The following is a 15,252-nucleotide window of genomic DNA, read 5'->3' as shown; positions in this document are numbered from 1 at the left end:
GAAGAGAGAAAGATGAGTGTGAGCTCCGGCACCTGCAGCTGCGGCAGTGTCTGCTGAGGAGAGAGGAGTCTGAGCCCGCGGAGGGATATGTATGACGGCGACTCACTATACTGTGTGCACGGGGACTGTGGGGGTCTGTGCGCACTGTGTATAGAAGGAGCATACTGCGCTGTGTATGGGGGCACCGAGTATTGGGGAACTCTGCTGCTGAGCTGTTTATGGAGGCACTGTGTATGGGGGCACTCTGCTGCTCTGTGTATGGAGGCACTATGTATGGGGGAACTCTGCTGCTCTGTGTATGGAGGCACTATGTATGGGGGCACTCTGCTGCTCTGTGTATGGAGGCACTGTGTATGGGGGCACTCTGCTGCTCTGTGTATGGAGGCACTGTGTATGGGGGCACTCTGCTGCTCTGTGTATGGGGGCACTCTGCTGCTCTGTGTATGGAGGCACTATGTATGGGGGCACTCTGCTGCTCTGTGTATGGAGGCACTGTGTATGGGGGCACTCTGCTACTCTGTGTATGGAGGCACTGTGTATGGGGGCACTCTGCTACTCTGTGTATGGAGGCACTGTGTATGGGGGCACTCTGCTACTCTGTGTATGGAGGCACTGTGTATGGGGGCACTCTGCTGCTCTGTGTATGGAGGCACTGTGTATGGGGGCACTCTGCTGCTCTCTGTATGGAGGCACTATGTATGGGGACACTGCTGCTCTGTGTATGGAGGCACTATGTATGGGGCACTCTGCTGCTCTGTGGATGGAGGCACTATGTATGAGGGCACTCTGCTCCTCTGTGTATGGAGGCACTATGTATGGGGGCACTCTGCTGCTCTGTGGATGGAGGCACTATGTATGGGGCACTCTGCTGCTCTGTGGATGGAGGCACTATGTATGAGGGCACTCTGCTCCTCTGTGTATGGAGGCACTATGTATGGGGGCACTCTGCTGCTCTGTGTATGGAGGCACTATGTATGGGGGCACTCTGCTGCTCTGTGGATGGAGGCACTATGTATGAGGGCACTCTGCTCCTGTGTATGGAGGCACTATGTATGGGGGCACTCTGCTGCTCTGTGTATGGAGGCACTATGTATGGGGGCACTCTGCTGCTCTGTGGATGGAGGCACTATGTATGGGGGCACTCTGCTGCTCTGTGTATAGAGGCACTATGTATGGGGGCACTCTGCTCCTCTGTGTATGGAGGCACGGTGTAGGGGGGAACTCTGCTGCTTTGCTGTTGCACGGTGTAGGGGGGCACTCTGCTGCTTTGCTGTTGTACGGTGTATGGGGGCACTCTGCTGCTTTGCTGTTGCACGGTGTATGGGGGCACTCTGCTGCTTTGCTGTTGCACGGTGTAGGGGGGCACTCTGCTGCTTTGCTGTTGCACGGTGTAGGGGGGCACTCTGCTGCTTTGCTGTTGCACGGTGTAGGGGGGCACTCTGCTGCTTTGCTGTTGCACGGTGTAGGGGGGCACTCTGCTGCTTTGCTGTTGCACGGTGTATGGGGGCACTCTGCTGCTTTGCTGTTGCACGGTGTATGGGGGCACTCTGCTGCTTTGCTGTTGCACGGTGTAGGGGGGCACTCTGCTGCTTTGCTGTTGCACGGTGTAGGGGGGCACTCTGCTGCTTTGCTGTTGCACGGTGTATGGGGGCACTCTGCTGCTTTGCTGTTGCACGGTGTATGGGGGCACTCTGCTGCTTTGCTGTTGCACGGTGTAGGGGGGCACTCTGCTGCTTTGCTGTTGCACGGTGTAGGGGGGCACTCTGCTGCTTTGCTGTTGCACGGTGTAGGGGGGCACTCTGCTGCTTTGCTGTTGCACGGTGTAGGGGGGCACTCTGCTGCTTTGCTGTTGCACGGTGTAGGGGGGCACCCTGCGTGTGGGGTGCTCATATTGTGCCCGTAGTATATAGGATCTCTCCAAGACATACTGACTCCTCAACATTGTAGTTGCGGCACCGAGAAGTAGAAGTGATGGAAGGATTCACGTCACGGGGCAGATGACGGGCACTGATCTGCAAAACCTCTCGATGTATTCAGTCTGGAGCATGAGCCTCGTGCAGAATCCCGGCTCTTCCAGCCACGGCCGCGGTCACTGAGGTCATTAATGGTGTCTGAGGAACGTCCTTTTCTGCAGAATATTATATAGAATGGCACGGCACTTCTATTTTAAGGAATGGGTGCTCTGGTGGGTCCAAATCCGTATCCAAAAATAAGATCGACCAGGCACTCTGCATTTTGCTGGCGCCACTGTGTGGCCTAAACGTGCTACCACGGCCTGCCGTGTCTCCCATTGAGCACATTGAAGAGGTCATTGGTCAGTGATTACACAGGTGCTGCCAGCAGAGGATTTTGATGACTTGCCTCAGTGCATTCAGTGGCAGATACGTGGCTTATGCTCCAATCTGAATACATCAAGAGGTGTTGAAAATGTAGTTTCCATTTCTTCATCATTTGCAGATGTTACCTCGTGTATCCACCCTGTGATTTCATTCATTCATTCATTCATTCATTCATTCATTCATCATTCCACCACTTTTCCTTCAATTCCAGTCTTCAGTATATAATGTAACGTCCGTTTCTTGTTTAGCAGATAACAATCTAACAAATATTCTGTTATTCATGTTTCTTCTTGCCCAGACACTACGCCCAGTAACCAACAAGATGGAGCCTCCCTGCCCGCTCTCTGCCAGATTTGAAGGGTGTGTGTCTTCTTTGGTAATCCTGCATACAGCTTGAGCCGTCCTTTCTATATCAGGCCCTGTAGTTCCCTGTCACCAGCATTCAGGAAATTGCAAAACTCTGAGCCTCATCTGACTGATCCCGTGACAACAATTGCATAATTATTGCTGATTTTTATTAAAGGGAACCTGCCGTATTAATCTGGATATTTAGGGTTAATGTGCAGGGTAATAGTGCTAGGAAGGTGTCTGGCCCTTGTACTGAAACTGGGACACCCAGGAGAAAATCTTTATTTTTTCCCAGGAGTGGCTGGCTTTCAGTAATACAGGTGTGCCGCAGCAGCTACAGTCATCAGCCATATTAAAGGTTAATCTGCAGGTTACTAGAGTTAGGAAGGTGTCTGGCCCTTGTACTGAAACAGCAGCACTCAGGAGAAATATGGCTTTCATTTTTCCCAGGAGTGGCTCGCTTTCAGGAATACAGGTGTGTCGAACCAGCTGCAGAGCGAAAGTCATCAGCCACATTAAAGGTTAATCTGCAGGTTAATAGAGTTAGGAAGGTGTGTGGCCCTCATCCTGAAACTGAGGCACGTAGGAGAAAATCAGCTTTATTTTTTCCTGGGAGTGTCCGGCTTTCAGTAATACAGGTGTGCCAGAGCAACTACAGTCATCAGCCACATTAAAGGTTAATCTGCAGGATACTAGAGTTAGGAAGGTGTCTGGCCCTTGTACTGAAACAGCAGCACTCAGGAGAAATAAGGCTTTAATTTTTCCCAGGAGTGGCTGGCTTTCAGTAATACAGGTGTGCCGGAGCAACTACAGTCATCAGCCACATTAAAGGTTAATCTACAGGTTAATAGAGTTAGGAAGGTGTCTGGCCCTCGTACTGAAACTGAGGCAGCCAGAAGAAAATCAGCTTTATTTCTTCCTGGGAGTGCCCGGCTTTCAGTAATACAGGTGTTCCGCAGCAGCTACAGTCACCAGTACATAGTGAATGGTGGATGTCAGCACACTCCAGCACTTTGATAGCCAGCGTTATTGAGTGTTGGAGCATGCTTACATCCGCCGCTCACTGTGTACTGGTGACTGTAGCTGCTCCGGGACACCTGTATTACTGAAAGCCGGCCACTCCCAGGAAAAAATAAAGCTTATTTTCCCCTGGGTGCCCTAGTTTCAGTACAAGGGCCTGACATCTTCCTAACGCTAGTAACCTGCAGATTAACCTTTAATGTGGCGGATAATCGGAGCTGCTCAGGCACACCTGTATTACTGAAAGTCGGCCACTCCCAGGAAAAATAAGCTTTCAGTACGAAGGCCAGGCAACTTTCTAACCCTATTAATCTGCACATTAACCCTACATCTGCAGGTCAATACCATTTCTTTATCGTTCCTTTGGGAGACCCAGACCATGGGTGTATAGCTACTGCCCCCGGAGGACACACAAAGTTACTACACTCAAAACGTGTAGCTCCTCCCTCCCAGCATATACACCCCCTGCTAGCCAGTTCTAGCCAGTTCAATGCTTTGTGTTTCAGGAGGATCACACACACATGCATCTCTGATTTTGATTTTTGATTTTTCCTTCTGGATCAAAGATTTGGAAGAAAAGCAGGTCCAGTCTGGACTCCCGGCATGTCCCTTCTCACCCCACTGTGTCGGCGGTGCTGTTAAGGTTGATTTTCCAAGGCTGGAGCCTTCTCATGCCGCGCTCCTTCACCATCCCATGCTGGGGCTCTGGCTTGAAGTGGGAGCCAACACGGTTCTCACTGCTTTGCAGGAGACCGGTCTCCATCCGCAGCCCTTTTGCAGGATCCTGCCGGACGGAGCTATCACCCCCCAGGAACCTGGCAACCTGCGTCTCACAAGCTAAGTATATGAGACGTTATTACCACAGAAAGTGGTCTTTCCAGGGGTCCTTTATGTTTATTATTGGGAGAGTGTGTTTTATGTTTGGTGTTAACGTTTCCGGCCGGTTCTCCAGTTTTCACTGGAGAACCGCGCCGATGGTGCCTGCACGCCGGCCGCATGTTTTACTCTAGGCCCCGGCTTCGCCTGAGGCCTAGTTTCGGTTTCCACTGTCTCTGCATGTCAGTCAGGCAGAGGGACAGTGTGGCTCCGCCCAGCGGCTGTGCAGCACAAGCGAAGGGACACTCCTCACTGAGGAAGGATTCCTTCCCCTGGCTACCTCATTTTCCGCTCTCTGAGTAGGCCCCGCCCCCTCTTCTCGCTCCGGTCGCCATTTTCTCAGCGTTCTCTGTGCCTGCATAGGCACAGAGATTCCACATTGTGACAAGTGGGGACCTGGGCTGAGGGACTAGAGGGCACAGACATGTCTGTTTAAACGATCTGCAGCCACAACCTCCGGTTTGTGCAGCTGCTTATTTTATCTGTTTATATATGCTGGGGGCCATTCTAGACAGAGCCCCCACCTCTGCAGCATGTCTCACGGAGCGAGGCTGCAGGCTGTTTTTATTATCCACTGCAGGTAGTCTCGTACGGCTCGAGCTCATAACCACTGTGGCCCCTCAGCTTGGAGGCTCATTAGTGGTCCCTCAGCTGCTCCGGTTTCGGTGGCTGACCCCTGGGGGAATCCTATTTCCAGGGCCGGCTGTCCCGGCATCTGCTGAGCATGCAGCCCCCTTCTCAGGGCGTTTTCTGCTTCAGCTCGCTCAGCAAAGCTCACAAGGGACTCTCCTTCTGGGCTCAGACCCCGTCCTCCTGACAGGGAGACGCAGGGTCCCCTGTCCTCCCCGTCCCGCAGCTACGATTACGAGCTGACTCACTGGACGAGGAGGATGTCTCTACCAGGGGCTCGGACGCTACTTTATGTACATTGATCCGTCCGTAGGTGACGCAGATGCGAATGATTGGATTGCGTCCATTATACTTGTACTGGACCTCCATCCGCCTGTATCAGGGGAGTATTCCCCGCTGGAAAGGCATCAGTATACCTTTAACAGGACGAGGAGTGTGTTCCTTAACCACTCCAGTTTTCAGCCCGCTGCGTCCAAGCCCACAGCCTGTCCTGCAGACCCCACAGCGGGGTTCTGCTGCCTGTTTCCCCTTCCCATCAGAGGTGGTCAAGGAGTGTACTCATTCGCCAAGGGTAGCCACTCCGGTGTCTAGACTTTCAGCCCGGATAGTTGTATCAGTGGCTGACGGCACCTCTATAAGGATCCCACGGTACATTAATTTTGTACTGGACCTCAATCCGCCGGAGTTACCTTACCTAGGAGAACACAACGTGTGTTCCTTAACCACTCCAGTTTTCAGGCCCCTGTGACCAAGCCCAGGGTCCGCTCTGACAGTCGCTTCCCATGAAGCGTGATTCTGAGGACTGTGTTTCCCCTGTCCACCAATGGTGGTCAAGAAGTGGGCTCATTCACCTCAGGTGGCTCAGCCCGGACCGTTATGTCAGTGGCTGATGGCTCCTCACTTAAGGTTTTGCGGTCCGCCCGGTTGTCCTTTTGGCCAAGTCGGTATGGGGGCGGCAGGAGCTTCGTTCTCCTCAGCTTTACAGCAGTGCGGTTTTTTTGTACTTTCTCTGCTTCTCTGGAGGAGATGCATTCCCTCACTGGGACTCTATGCCCAAAACGGTTGCCTGAACTTCCAGACTTCAGTCTTTTCATCCTATGCCAGGTCTGCCATGCTGGACACCGCACTGCGGTGGTCTTGGCTACTTCCTCGCTATCCGCAGGCTCCTGTGGCTTCGGAAATGGAAGGCAGATGCCTCTATAGAGGTTCCTTGCTGGGCTCCCCTTTGGTGGGACCAGTTTCTTCGGAACCAACTGGATGAAATTAAGGAAGCTCTTGGCGGGGAGTGTTCTTCCTTGCCACAAACCTAAACCAGGGATCCTGTCCAGGGCAGGAATCAGTTGAGGTTTCGGTGGTTTCCGTTCCTCCATCTGATCATCCTCTAGCTCGGCCTAGGTTCATAGAACCAAATGGCTCGAAGCTGTGTCTTCAGAAGACCGCAGGAGATGCTGCCACTGAGTCAGCTTCCTCCGAGCTATCTAGCCACGCCAACAACCTCCTGGTCGGTGGCAGGCTCTCTCCACTTGGCGACGTATGGTTCTAACACGTCTCCGTTCAGTGGGGGCGGGATTATATCTCCCATGGCTACAGGATGGAATTCTGTCCACCCGCCAAACAGATTTTTTCTGTCAACTCCTCCCGGCTCCAAGGCCGCCGCCTTCTCACAGGCTGTGGCATTTCTTGCAGGCCAATGGAGTAATTGTACCGGTTCCCGACTGGGAACGGTTCTGAGATTTTTGCTTAAATCTATTCCTAGTCCCCGAAGAGGGCGGTGCCTTCCGACCTGGATCTTTAGCTTTTCAAGCATAGTCAGGTGTGGCGTTTTCACATGGAGTCTCGGTCTTGTTCCGTGTGTTTTTCACCGGATCAATCAAGAACCCAAGGAGATTCCCTAGCAGCCATCGGCATCAGAGATGCCTATCTGCAGGGGTCAATCGCAGTTTCACACCAGCGTTGACTACGTTTTGACAATCGGAGTGGTCCAATTCGTGGCTCTTCCCTTGGGGTTAGCCACGGCCCCTCGAGTATTCTCATTGGGGCAGCTGTGATTAGGGTCCTGCACCCCTAGGGATTGGCAGTGATCTTTTGTCCTGGACGGCCTTCTTGTCGGGGCTTCATCCAGTGCTGACTCTTAGCAGAGTGCTTCGCTCACTCTCGCCACTAACCTATTCGGGTGGCTTGTCATTCTGTCCAAGTCCACTCTGACTTCGAACCAGAGGTTCTCAGGGACGCAATTCGAGACTCTGTCGGCACTTGTGAAGCTGCTCTTAGTCGATCAGTAGTCCCTCCGCTGGCGGTCGACGTCGTTCTATCAGACACCATATACAGGTGCTGGTCAGACGGTGGCGTCAATGGAAGCGATTCCTTGCCCAGTTTCTCCTGCGTCCTCTGAGACTGGATGTTTTCCGCTGTACAAGCGAACTCCCTCCTTCCACGGGGTGGTGGCTTCGCCACTGACCAGGGGCTCGTTTCAGTGGTGGCTTCGGCCACTCTGTCTCAGGGGCGCTCCTTCCTGGCCCCGTCCCGGGTGATCCTCACCAGGATGCTAGTCTATCCGCCTTGGGAGCAGTATATCTCCACCGTGGAGCGCAGGGCGCTTGGACTCTGTCCGAATCAGCCCTCTGGATCAATGTGCTGGAAATCAGAGCTGTATTTCTAGCTCTCTAAGCCTTCACCATCTGTTGGCGGCTAGGCACATTCGAGTCCAGTCGGACAACGTGACAGCGTTTTCCTACATCAGCTTCCAGGGCGGGACACTCAGCCGCCTGGCAATCTTGGCGGCTCAACATTCTTCAGTGGACAAGGGACTCCTAGTCCACCGTATCCGCAGCCCACATCCTAGATGTGAAAACTGCGAGGCAGACTATTTCAGCTGTCCAACCGTGGTCCACAATCCTCAGGTTTTGCGGTAGACACACTGGTTCATGTTTGATCCCAGCTTCGTCTCTTTACGTATTTCACCCTCTACCTCTTGTCCAGAGTCCTACGCAAGATCAGTAAAGGGGGCCGTCGGGTCATTCTCATACTCCAGACTGACCCAGGCAGGCTTGGTACTCTGACCTGCTCCTTCTGTCCGTTAGGTTGCCATGGCATCTTCCGGACCGTCCAGACCTTTTCTCAAAAGGTCCGTTTTTTCCGTCAGAATTCTGGATTCTCAGATTGACGGCGTAGCTCTTGAGTCCTGGATCTTGGCGACTTCTGATATCCTTCCTGAAGTCATCTCCGCTATGACTCGAGCTCCAAAGTGTCCTTTGACCTTTTTGGCCTTGCCGACCCTCCTGTCCCTTCCACAGTCCGGTCTACAGCTAGGACTATCCCTCATTAAGGGACAGGTCTCGGCTCTGTCAGTATGTGCCAGCGGCGTATCGTCCGGCTGGCTCCGGTGCGCTCCTTTAAGGGCGCATCTCACATCATTCCGCCTTTCCGGCGGCCTATGGAGCCCTGGGACCTTAATCCGGTCCTCCCGGTTCCCGGAAACCCCCCTTTGCGCCTCTTGGGGAGGTTTCTTTGTTTCATTTTTCACAGAAAATAGTCTTTCTAGTGGCTATAATTTCCCGCCAGAGAGTTCTGGCTGCACTCTCTCGGAGTCACCCCCTTTTTTGGTCTTTTGCATCAAGACAAGGTGGTCTCCGTCCGACTCCGGACTTTTTTCCCTAAGGTGGTTACTGCTTCCACCTTATCCGGGGCAATTTTCTTGCCTTCCTTTTGTCCGGCTCCTGTTCATCGCTTGAGGAAGCGTTGCATATCCTGGATCTGGTGCGGGCGCTCCGGATCTATGTGTCTCGCACCGCCGTTATTAGGCGGTGCACCTCTCTCTGGTGCTGACTGCTAGTCAGCGTAGCGGTCTCTCGGCATCTAAGCCGACCCTGGTTCGTTGGCTTAGGTCGGCCATTTCCGAGACCTACAAGTGTACTCAAGTGCCTTCCCCGCCGGGGATCAGAGCACATTTGATCAGACCTGTCGGCGCCTTTTGGGCTTTCAGGCACCAGGCTACGGCTCAGTAGGTCTGTCAGACTGCAGCTCGAATTAGTCTGCATACTTTTTCGAAGCACTACCCAAGGCATGCTCATGCTTTGGCAGACGCGGGCTTGGGCAGACGCATCTTTCCGGCGTCTGTCGCCCATTTGTGAAGTTAGGTTTTGCCTGCTTCTCAGTTGTCTGTTTATTCCCACCCATGGACTGCTTTTGAACGTCCCATGGTCTGGGTCTCCCATAGGAACGATAAAGAAAAAGAGAATTTTGTTACTTACCGTAAATTCTTTTTCTTATAGTTCCATCATGGGAGACCCAGCTCCCTCCCTATTGCCTGTTGGCAGGTTTCTTGTTCCGTGTGTCTTCACCGGCTGTTATTGTTGTAGACAGACGTTCCGGTTCTTCCGGTTTTTACTCTCTCTTCTTGTGGGTGGATGTCCTCCTTCAGCTTTTGCACTAAACTGGCTAGGACTGGCTAGCAGGGAGTGTATATGCTAGGAGGGAGGAGCTACACGTTTTGAGTGTAGTAACTTTGTGTGTCCTCCGGGGGCAGTAGCTATACACCCATGGTCTGGGTCTCCCATGACGGAACTATAAGAAAAAGAATTTACGGTAAGTAACAAAATTCTCTTTTTTCCAACCTGACAGGTTCCTTTTAAAGGAGCAGTTACCTATTATTATTGCCACCCATGTAAAATAATCTGAAATTGCCTCCTGTCAATGGATTTTACGCTCTCTTCTTCTTCGCATTGGGGGATGATCTCAAGGGTCTGTTCTGTAGGAAACGTTAATTTTCCCTGCGGCGGTGCCACAGGTAAAACTGAGGATTACACAGTTCCCATTGAAATCAATGGGCACTCAGTAAGGGCAAGCCGGGTCCTCCAGAGCGAGATCCTTTTTTCTTTTTCAGATCATGACGGGACAATAAACGGTCCTATTTTTTAATATATGATATATCATTTATTTTTCAGGTCTTTTGCCTACTACACAGTGAAAGATCGTCTGCCGCAGATCCTAACAAAGGTGATAGACACTGTACATCGGAATAAAAACAAGTTCTTGGAAGCTCACGGCGAGGTGAGTGACTGCTCCGTAAGTCACTGTAATCAGTGATGACAGATTTCTCAATTACTGGGATAGGATAGGAAAGTTGGTACTTTTAAGATTCTGTATAGGAGAAGGGAGACTGCTGAAAGTTCTCCTAGAGGCTGACAAAGACATGCTGCTGCAAGTTCTCCTAAAAACCGACAGACATTCTGCTGCAAGTTCTCCTAGGGACCGACACTGAGATTCTGCTGCAAGTTCTCCTAGAGGCTGACACGGAGATTCTGCTGCAAGTTCTCCTAGAGGCTGACACGGAGATTCTGCTGCAAGTTCTCCTAGAGGCTGACACGGAGATTCTGCTGCAAGTTCTCCTAGAGGCTGACACGGAGATTCTGCTGCAAGTTCTCCTAGAGGCTGACACGGAGATTCTGCTGCAAGTTCTCCTAGAGGCTGACACGGAGATTCTGCTGCAAGTTCTCCTAGAGGCTGACACGGAGATTCTGCTGCAAGTTCTCCTAGAGGCTGACACGGAGATTCTGCTGCAAGTTCTCCTAGAGGCTGACACGGAGATTCTGCTGCAAGTTCTCCTAGAGGCTGACACGGAGATTCTGCTGCAAGCTCTTCTCTTAGAGGTTGTCACAGAGATTCTGATGCAAGTTCTCCCAGAGGTTGACACAGAGATTCTGATGCAAGTTCTCCTAGAGGTTACATAGGTAATAGGTAAAGATGGTTGACCTCTGGGAGATCAACATCCAACACCGTGGAGACATCATCACATGTTTCTCAATGCTGGCAGGAAAACTAGCCAGTCTTTCACCGGGAAGGAACAACAAAAACAACTCCTAGAGGCTGACACAGACATTCTGCTGCAAGTTCTTCTCCTAGAGGCCGACACAGACATTCTGCTGCAAGTTCTTCTCCTAGAGGCCGACACAGACATTCTGCTGCAAGTTCTCCTCCTAGAGGCCGACACAGACATTCTGCTGCAAGTTCTCCTCCTAGAGGCAGACACAGACATTCTGTTGCAAGTTGCCCTCCTAGAGGCCGACACAGACATTCTGATGTAAGTTCCCCTAAAGGCCGAAACAGACATTCTGCTGCAAGTTCTTCTAGAGGCCAACACGGAGTTTCTGCTGCAAGTTTTCCTAGAGGCTGACGCAGAGTTTCAGCTGCAAGTTCTCCTGAAAAGACAGTTACAATTTAAATTGTAACTGTCATCTCAGGAGAACTTGCAGCAGAATGTCAGCATTATTTTCAAAGTGATATACCTTTTCTGATCATCAGACACCTACTCTCAGAATTTCACCTCTGATTTTGCAGGGAGGTGTAGTATTCCTCATCGGCCGTTTAGATGCTTTTTTTTTTTCCTTTCAGGAAGGCATCGAGGCAGAGAAGAAGGCTTTGTCTTTCTTTTCCAAACTACGGAACGAATTGCAAACTAATAAGCCCATCCTGCCGCTGACCGATGAGCTGCCGGACACCCAGATCTGGAACCAGTACCTGGACTACCAGAAGACACTGGTGGGCAATGACGAAGAGCCGAGCTGGTTCAGATCCCCCTGGCTGTACGTGGAGTGTTATCTGTATCGCAGAATTCAGGAAGGCATGTCACTGAGGTGAGAACGGATGACCCCTGAAATGGACAGCGTGGGGATAAATGATAGAATTGTCTGCCTGCAGCCACCACTAGAGGGAGCTCTTAGCATGGATCCGTGTACAGCCAGCTCCCCCTAGTGGTGGCTGCAGATCTGCAGCATTTTATCAGGCAGATTTGTTTATATATGCCATGACACTTTATATTTTCTGTTTTGACGCAGCCCTCCGATATCTGAATATGACGTCTTCCAGGACGTGAAGAATGAAAGCTTCTTTCAGTCCCAGCAAGCGATGCTGTCTCTGTGCGCTCATCTTCAGGAGCTTAAAGGGAAAGTGAACAGTCTCAGTAACGATGACGTCCGGGGGGACATCTACAAACTGCTGCAGGTGGGGGACGCCGCACAGGTTATGTCTTCTTGTTAAAAAGGTTGCCCTAATGGGGTGCCACCATAGCTCCCAGTTGGGAACCAGTTGGGCACTGGGACAGAATACAACATATTAAATAATGGTCCGAAATTGGGTCAGTAAACCTTACCCAATATATATATTTTTTTTTTTTTAAGAACGCCCCCCCTTAGAAAAATCAATTCATATGCCCCAAAGTTGGGTCTGTTTTGGGAGATATTGTTTATTACTCCCTTAAGTCTGTATGGGCCTGAAAGGGGTATCCACTACTCCGACATTAATGGCCTATCCTTGTGTCATCAGTGGGGGTCTGTCAGTATGCACCCCCACTTCTGCTCACGTGGCGGATAGATGTATGGTGCTGAAACACCACAGCTCCGGATACTGCGGCTCCTATTAAAACTTGGCTGCAGTACTGAGAATGGCCACTACACGGTGTATGGAGCAATGCGGTCTCGTCCCAGGGCACTGTGATATCCAACCACCGTAGGAGCTACAAACCGCTGAACGGGATCTGATCTTGATAATCTTCCCCGTCTTTAAATATTAGATAACCCCTTCAATGACCAACAATATTTTGTTCATTTTATCCCCCTGCACTCCAACAGCCATAACCTTTTTTTTTTTTTTTTTTTTATTTGGTTACATAGCTGTATGATAGTGAGTGCATTATCTATGTGTATTTTTATGTTATAAATTACTGTCATTATTTTTTATTTATTTTTTAATGGGGGTGATGTAGAAAAAAAGTGTATATATTATACACATTTCCATATTCATTATTATTTATTTATTTTATTTGTTGTGTTTTTTTTTTTTTGTTTGTTTGTTTTTTTTTTCTTCTTCTACCGTTCACTTTTCACGCTGAATATCCTGTTAGATTATTTTTTCAGGGAATTATTGATGTGAGGACACTTAATCTATGCAATGTCTGAACATAAATTGATTCACAAGATTCTGATCCGTAATCTGTAGCTGATGAACAGGAGCCCTGTCTTCTGCCGGCCTGGTGCGATGTGGTGTGCATCTCCCGTAACAATGATGGTACTCCAAGCCGGCAGGTAGGAGACGGCTCGCAGGACTGCTGTTCATCAGCTAAAGAACCTATTCATAAGATTCTGATCCGTAATCAGTAACGCACAATAAACAAATATTTTATATGTTTCTTTTTCACTTTATTTTTTCCTCTCGCTTTCCCCTTTTTTTTCTTCTCTTGCTTTCCCCTTTTTTTCTTCTCTTGCTTTCCCCTTTTTTTCTTCTCTTGCTTTCCCCTTTTTTTCTTCTCTCGCTTTCCCCTTTTTTTTCTTCTCTCGCTTTCCCCTCGTTTTGCACTTGTATAATAATTCTGTGTTCTTCACCTGAAGGTGTCTCTGTGGGGGAACAAGTGCGACCTTTCGATATCCGGGGGTCAGGACAACTCCCAGAAGACCAGCGTGCTGTCCTCTCTGGACGACTTCCATGGATTTATCCTGGTGGACGATATGAATTCTCTCTGGAACATCCTGTCAAAGAACAGAGACGGGAACGCAGAGTCGAGGACAAGAGTGGACATTGTTCTAGATAACGCCGGCTTCGAGTTGGTCACGGATCTCATCCTGGCGGATGCCTTGCTGTCGCTGGATCTGGCCACGGAAGTTCATTTCCACGGGAAGGTCAGGCCGTGGTACGTCTCGGACACCACAAAACACGACTTTGACTGGACCATTCGGCAATGCACGGCCACCAACAACAAGTGGATGTCTAAGTGCGGCCAAACCTGGAGGGAAAACCTGAAGAAGGGGCGCTGGGTGTATCAGGAGCATCTTTTCTGGACCCTGCCCCATGAGTTCTGCACCATGGCGGAAGTGGCTCCGGAGCTATACACAGAGTTACAAAAATCTGATTTAGTCTTATTTAAAGGAGACTTAAACTATAGGAAGCTTACCGGGGACCGTAAGTGGGACCACACCGTGCCCTTCTCTCAGGCGCTCCGATCCTTCCACCCGGCTCCATTGTGCAGCATCAGAACCCTGAAGGCCGACGTACAGGTCGGGCTACAAGCGGGGACCGCAGAGCGGCTGACGGCGGCAGAGACGGACTGGATGATATCCGGCAAATATGGAGTCATCCAGTTCAGTCCGGTGGTTTGAGGCTTGAGACTCGTATGGAAGTTTCTTTTTCTGGCGCTTTCCATGTGTGAACACGGCACTCTGCGTATGTCGGGCAAAGCTTTAGTAACCGAGTGTCGGCTGATCTTATACCACAGTTTACAGCAGATGGAGATTAAAAGTGGACATCTGTAAGGGCTTGACTGTTAAAGCGGCTGAGTAATTATTTTTCTTAGGCGTGAATGACTTTTAATTAATAAGCAGAGGCGTAATCGTTCTTTAGCACCTTTACAAATCCAGCTACCAGAACCGCTGCAGCAAATCATAACTGACACATAGCTGGAGAGCCTGTGATTGACTGCAGCGGTCCCGGTATCTGCTTAATACAGCAAGCATCGCTTTTGCAAACCTCTATATTCATGTTTTGGAGATATCTATCTATCTATCTATCTATCTCTATCTATTAATATATGTTTTAATATATATATATATATATATATATATATATATATATATATATATATATATATATATATATATAATTTTTATATATATATATATATATATAATATTATATTTTAATATATATTAAAATATACATATAATAAATTTTGGTATATACTTTTATATTTATATATATATATATATATATATATATATATATATATATATATATATATTTATATATATATATATATATATATATATATATTAGAGTATATAATATATAATTTTTTTTTTTTGCATAAATCTCATGGATGTGACTGTATAAATCATCCGTAAAGGGAAGCGGCCGCCACCACCAGCAATCCCTTATATACAACATTCCAGAATACTGTATATAAGAGCCCAGACCGCTCTGTATAACATAAAAAACACCTTTAGGCTATGTGCCCACGGAAGTTCGCACCTGCAGATGTATCCGTAGGTCTGTC

At 49.5% G+C, this 15,252-nt stretch overlaps 1 protein-coding gene across 2 annotated transcripts; it reads left to right on the top strand.

The window, feature by feature from the left end:
- The first annotated feature begins 11 nt into the window (after window positions 1–11).
- On the top strand, window positions 12–14,528 carry DCPH1 (damage control phosphatase 1). 2 transcript variants are annotated; one of them, XM_075342190.1, is made up of 6 exons: window positions 12–89; window positions 2,638–2,699; window positions 10,157–10,262; window positions 11,604–11,845; window positions 12,047–12,212; window positions 13,595–14,528. In XM_075342190.1, the coding sequence occupies exons 2-6, from the start codon at window positions 2,662–2,664 to the stop codon at window positions 14,357–14,359; spliced, it is 1,317 nt and encodes a 438-aa protein (XP_075198305.1). In that variant the 5' UTR covers window positions 12–89; window positions 2,638–2,661; the 3' UTR covers window positions 14,360–14,528. The 2 variants fall into 2 exon arrangements, with proteins under 2 accessions (XP_075198305.1, XP_075198304.1); XM_075342189.1 differs by having other exon boundaries at window positions 85–112.
- The last annotated feature ends 724 nt before the right edge of the window (window positions 14,529–15,252 follow it).

This window comes from Anomaloglossus baeobatrachus, chromosome 4 (genome assembly GCF_048569485.1).
Source record: "Anomaloglossus baeobatrachus isolate aAnoBae1 chromosome 4, aAnoBae1.hap1, whole genome shotgun sequence".
In the NCBI taxonomy this organism is placed as follows: domain Eukaryota; kingdom Metazoa; phylum Chordata; class Amphibia; order Anura; family Aromobatidae; genus Anomaloglossus; species Anomaloglossus baeobatrachus.
The sequence above is the reverse complement of the archived record's forward strand: the minus strand, read 5'-3'. Positions and strand labels throughout refer to the sequence as shown.

What these genes read in the sequence shown, in the direction of transcription:
- DCPH1 (XM_075342189.1), top strand. Translation starts at nt 92, where the DNA reads ATGACGGCGACTCACTATACT. An exon ending in CAGGAAGGCATGTCACTGAG is followed by an intron (nt 11,846 to 12,046) that starts GTGAGAACGGAT and finishes GTTTTGACGCAG; the next exon opens with CCCTCCGATATCTGAATATG. An exon ending in ACATCTACAAACTGCTGCAG is followed by an intron (nt 12,213 to 13,594) that starts GTGGGGGACGCC and finishes CTTCACCTGAAG; the next exon opens with GTGTCTCTGTGGGGGAACAA.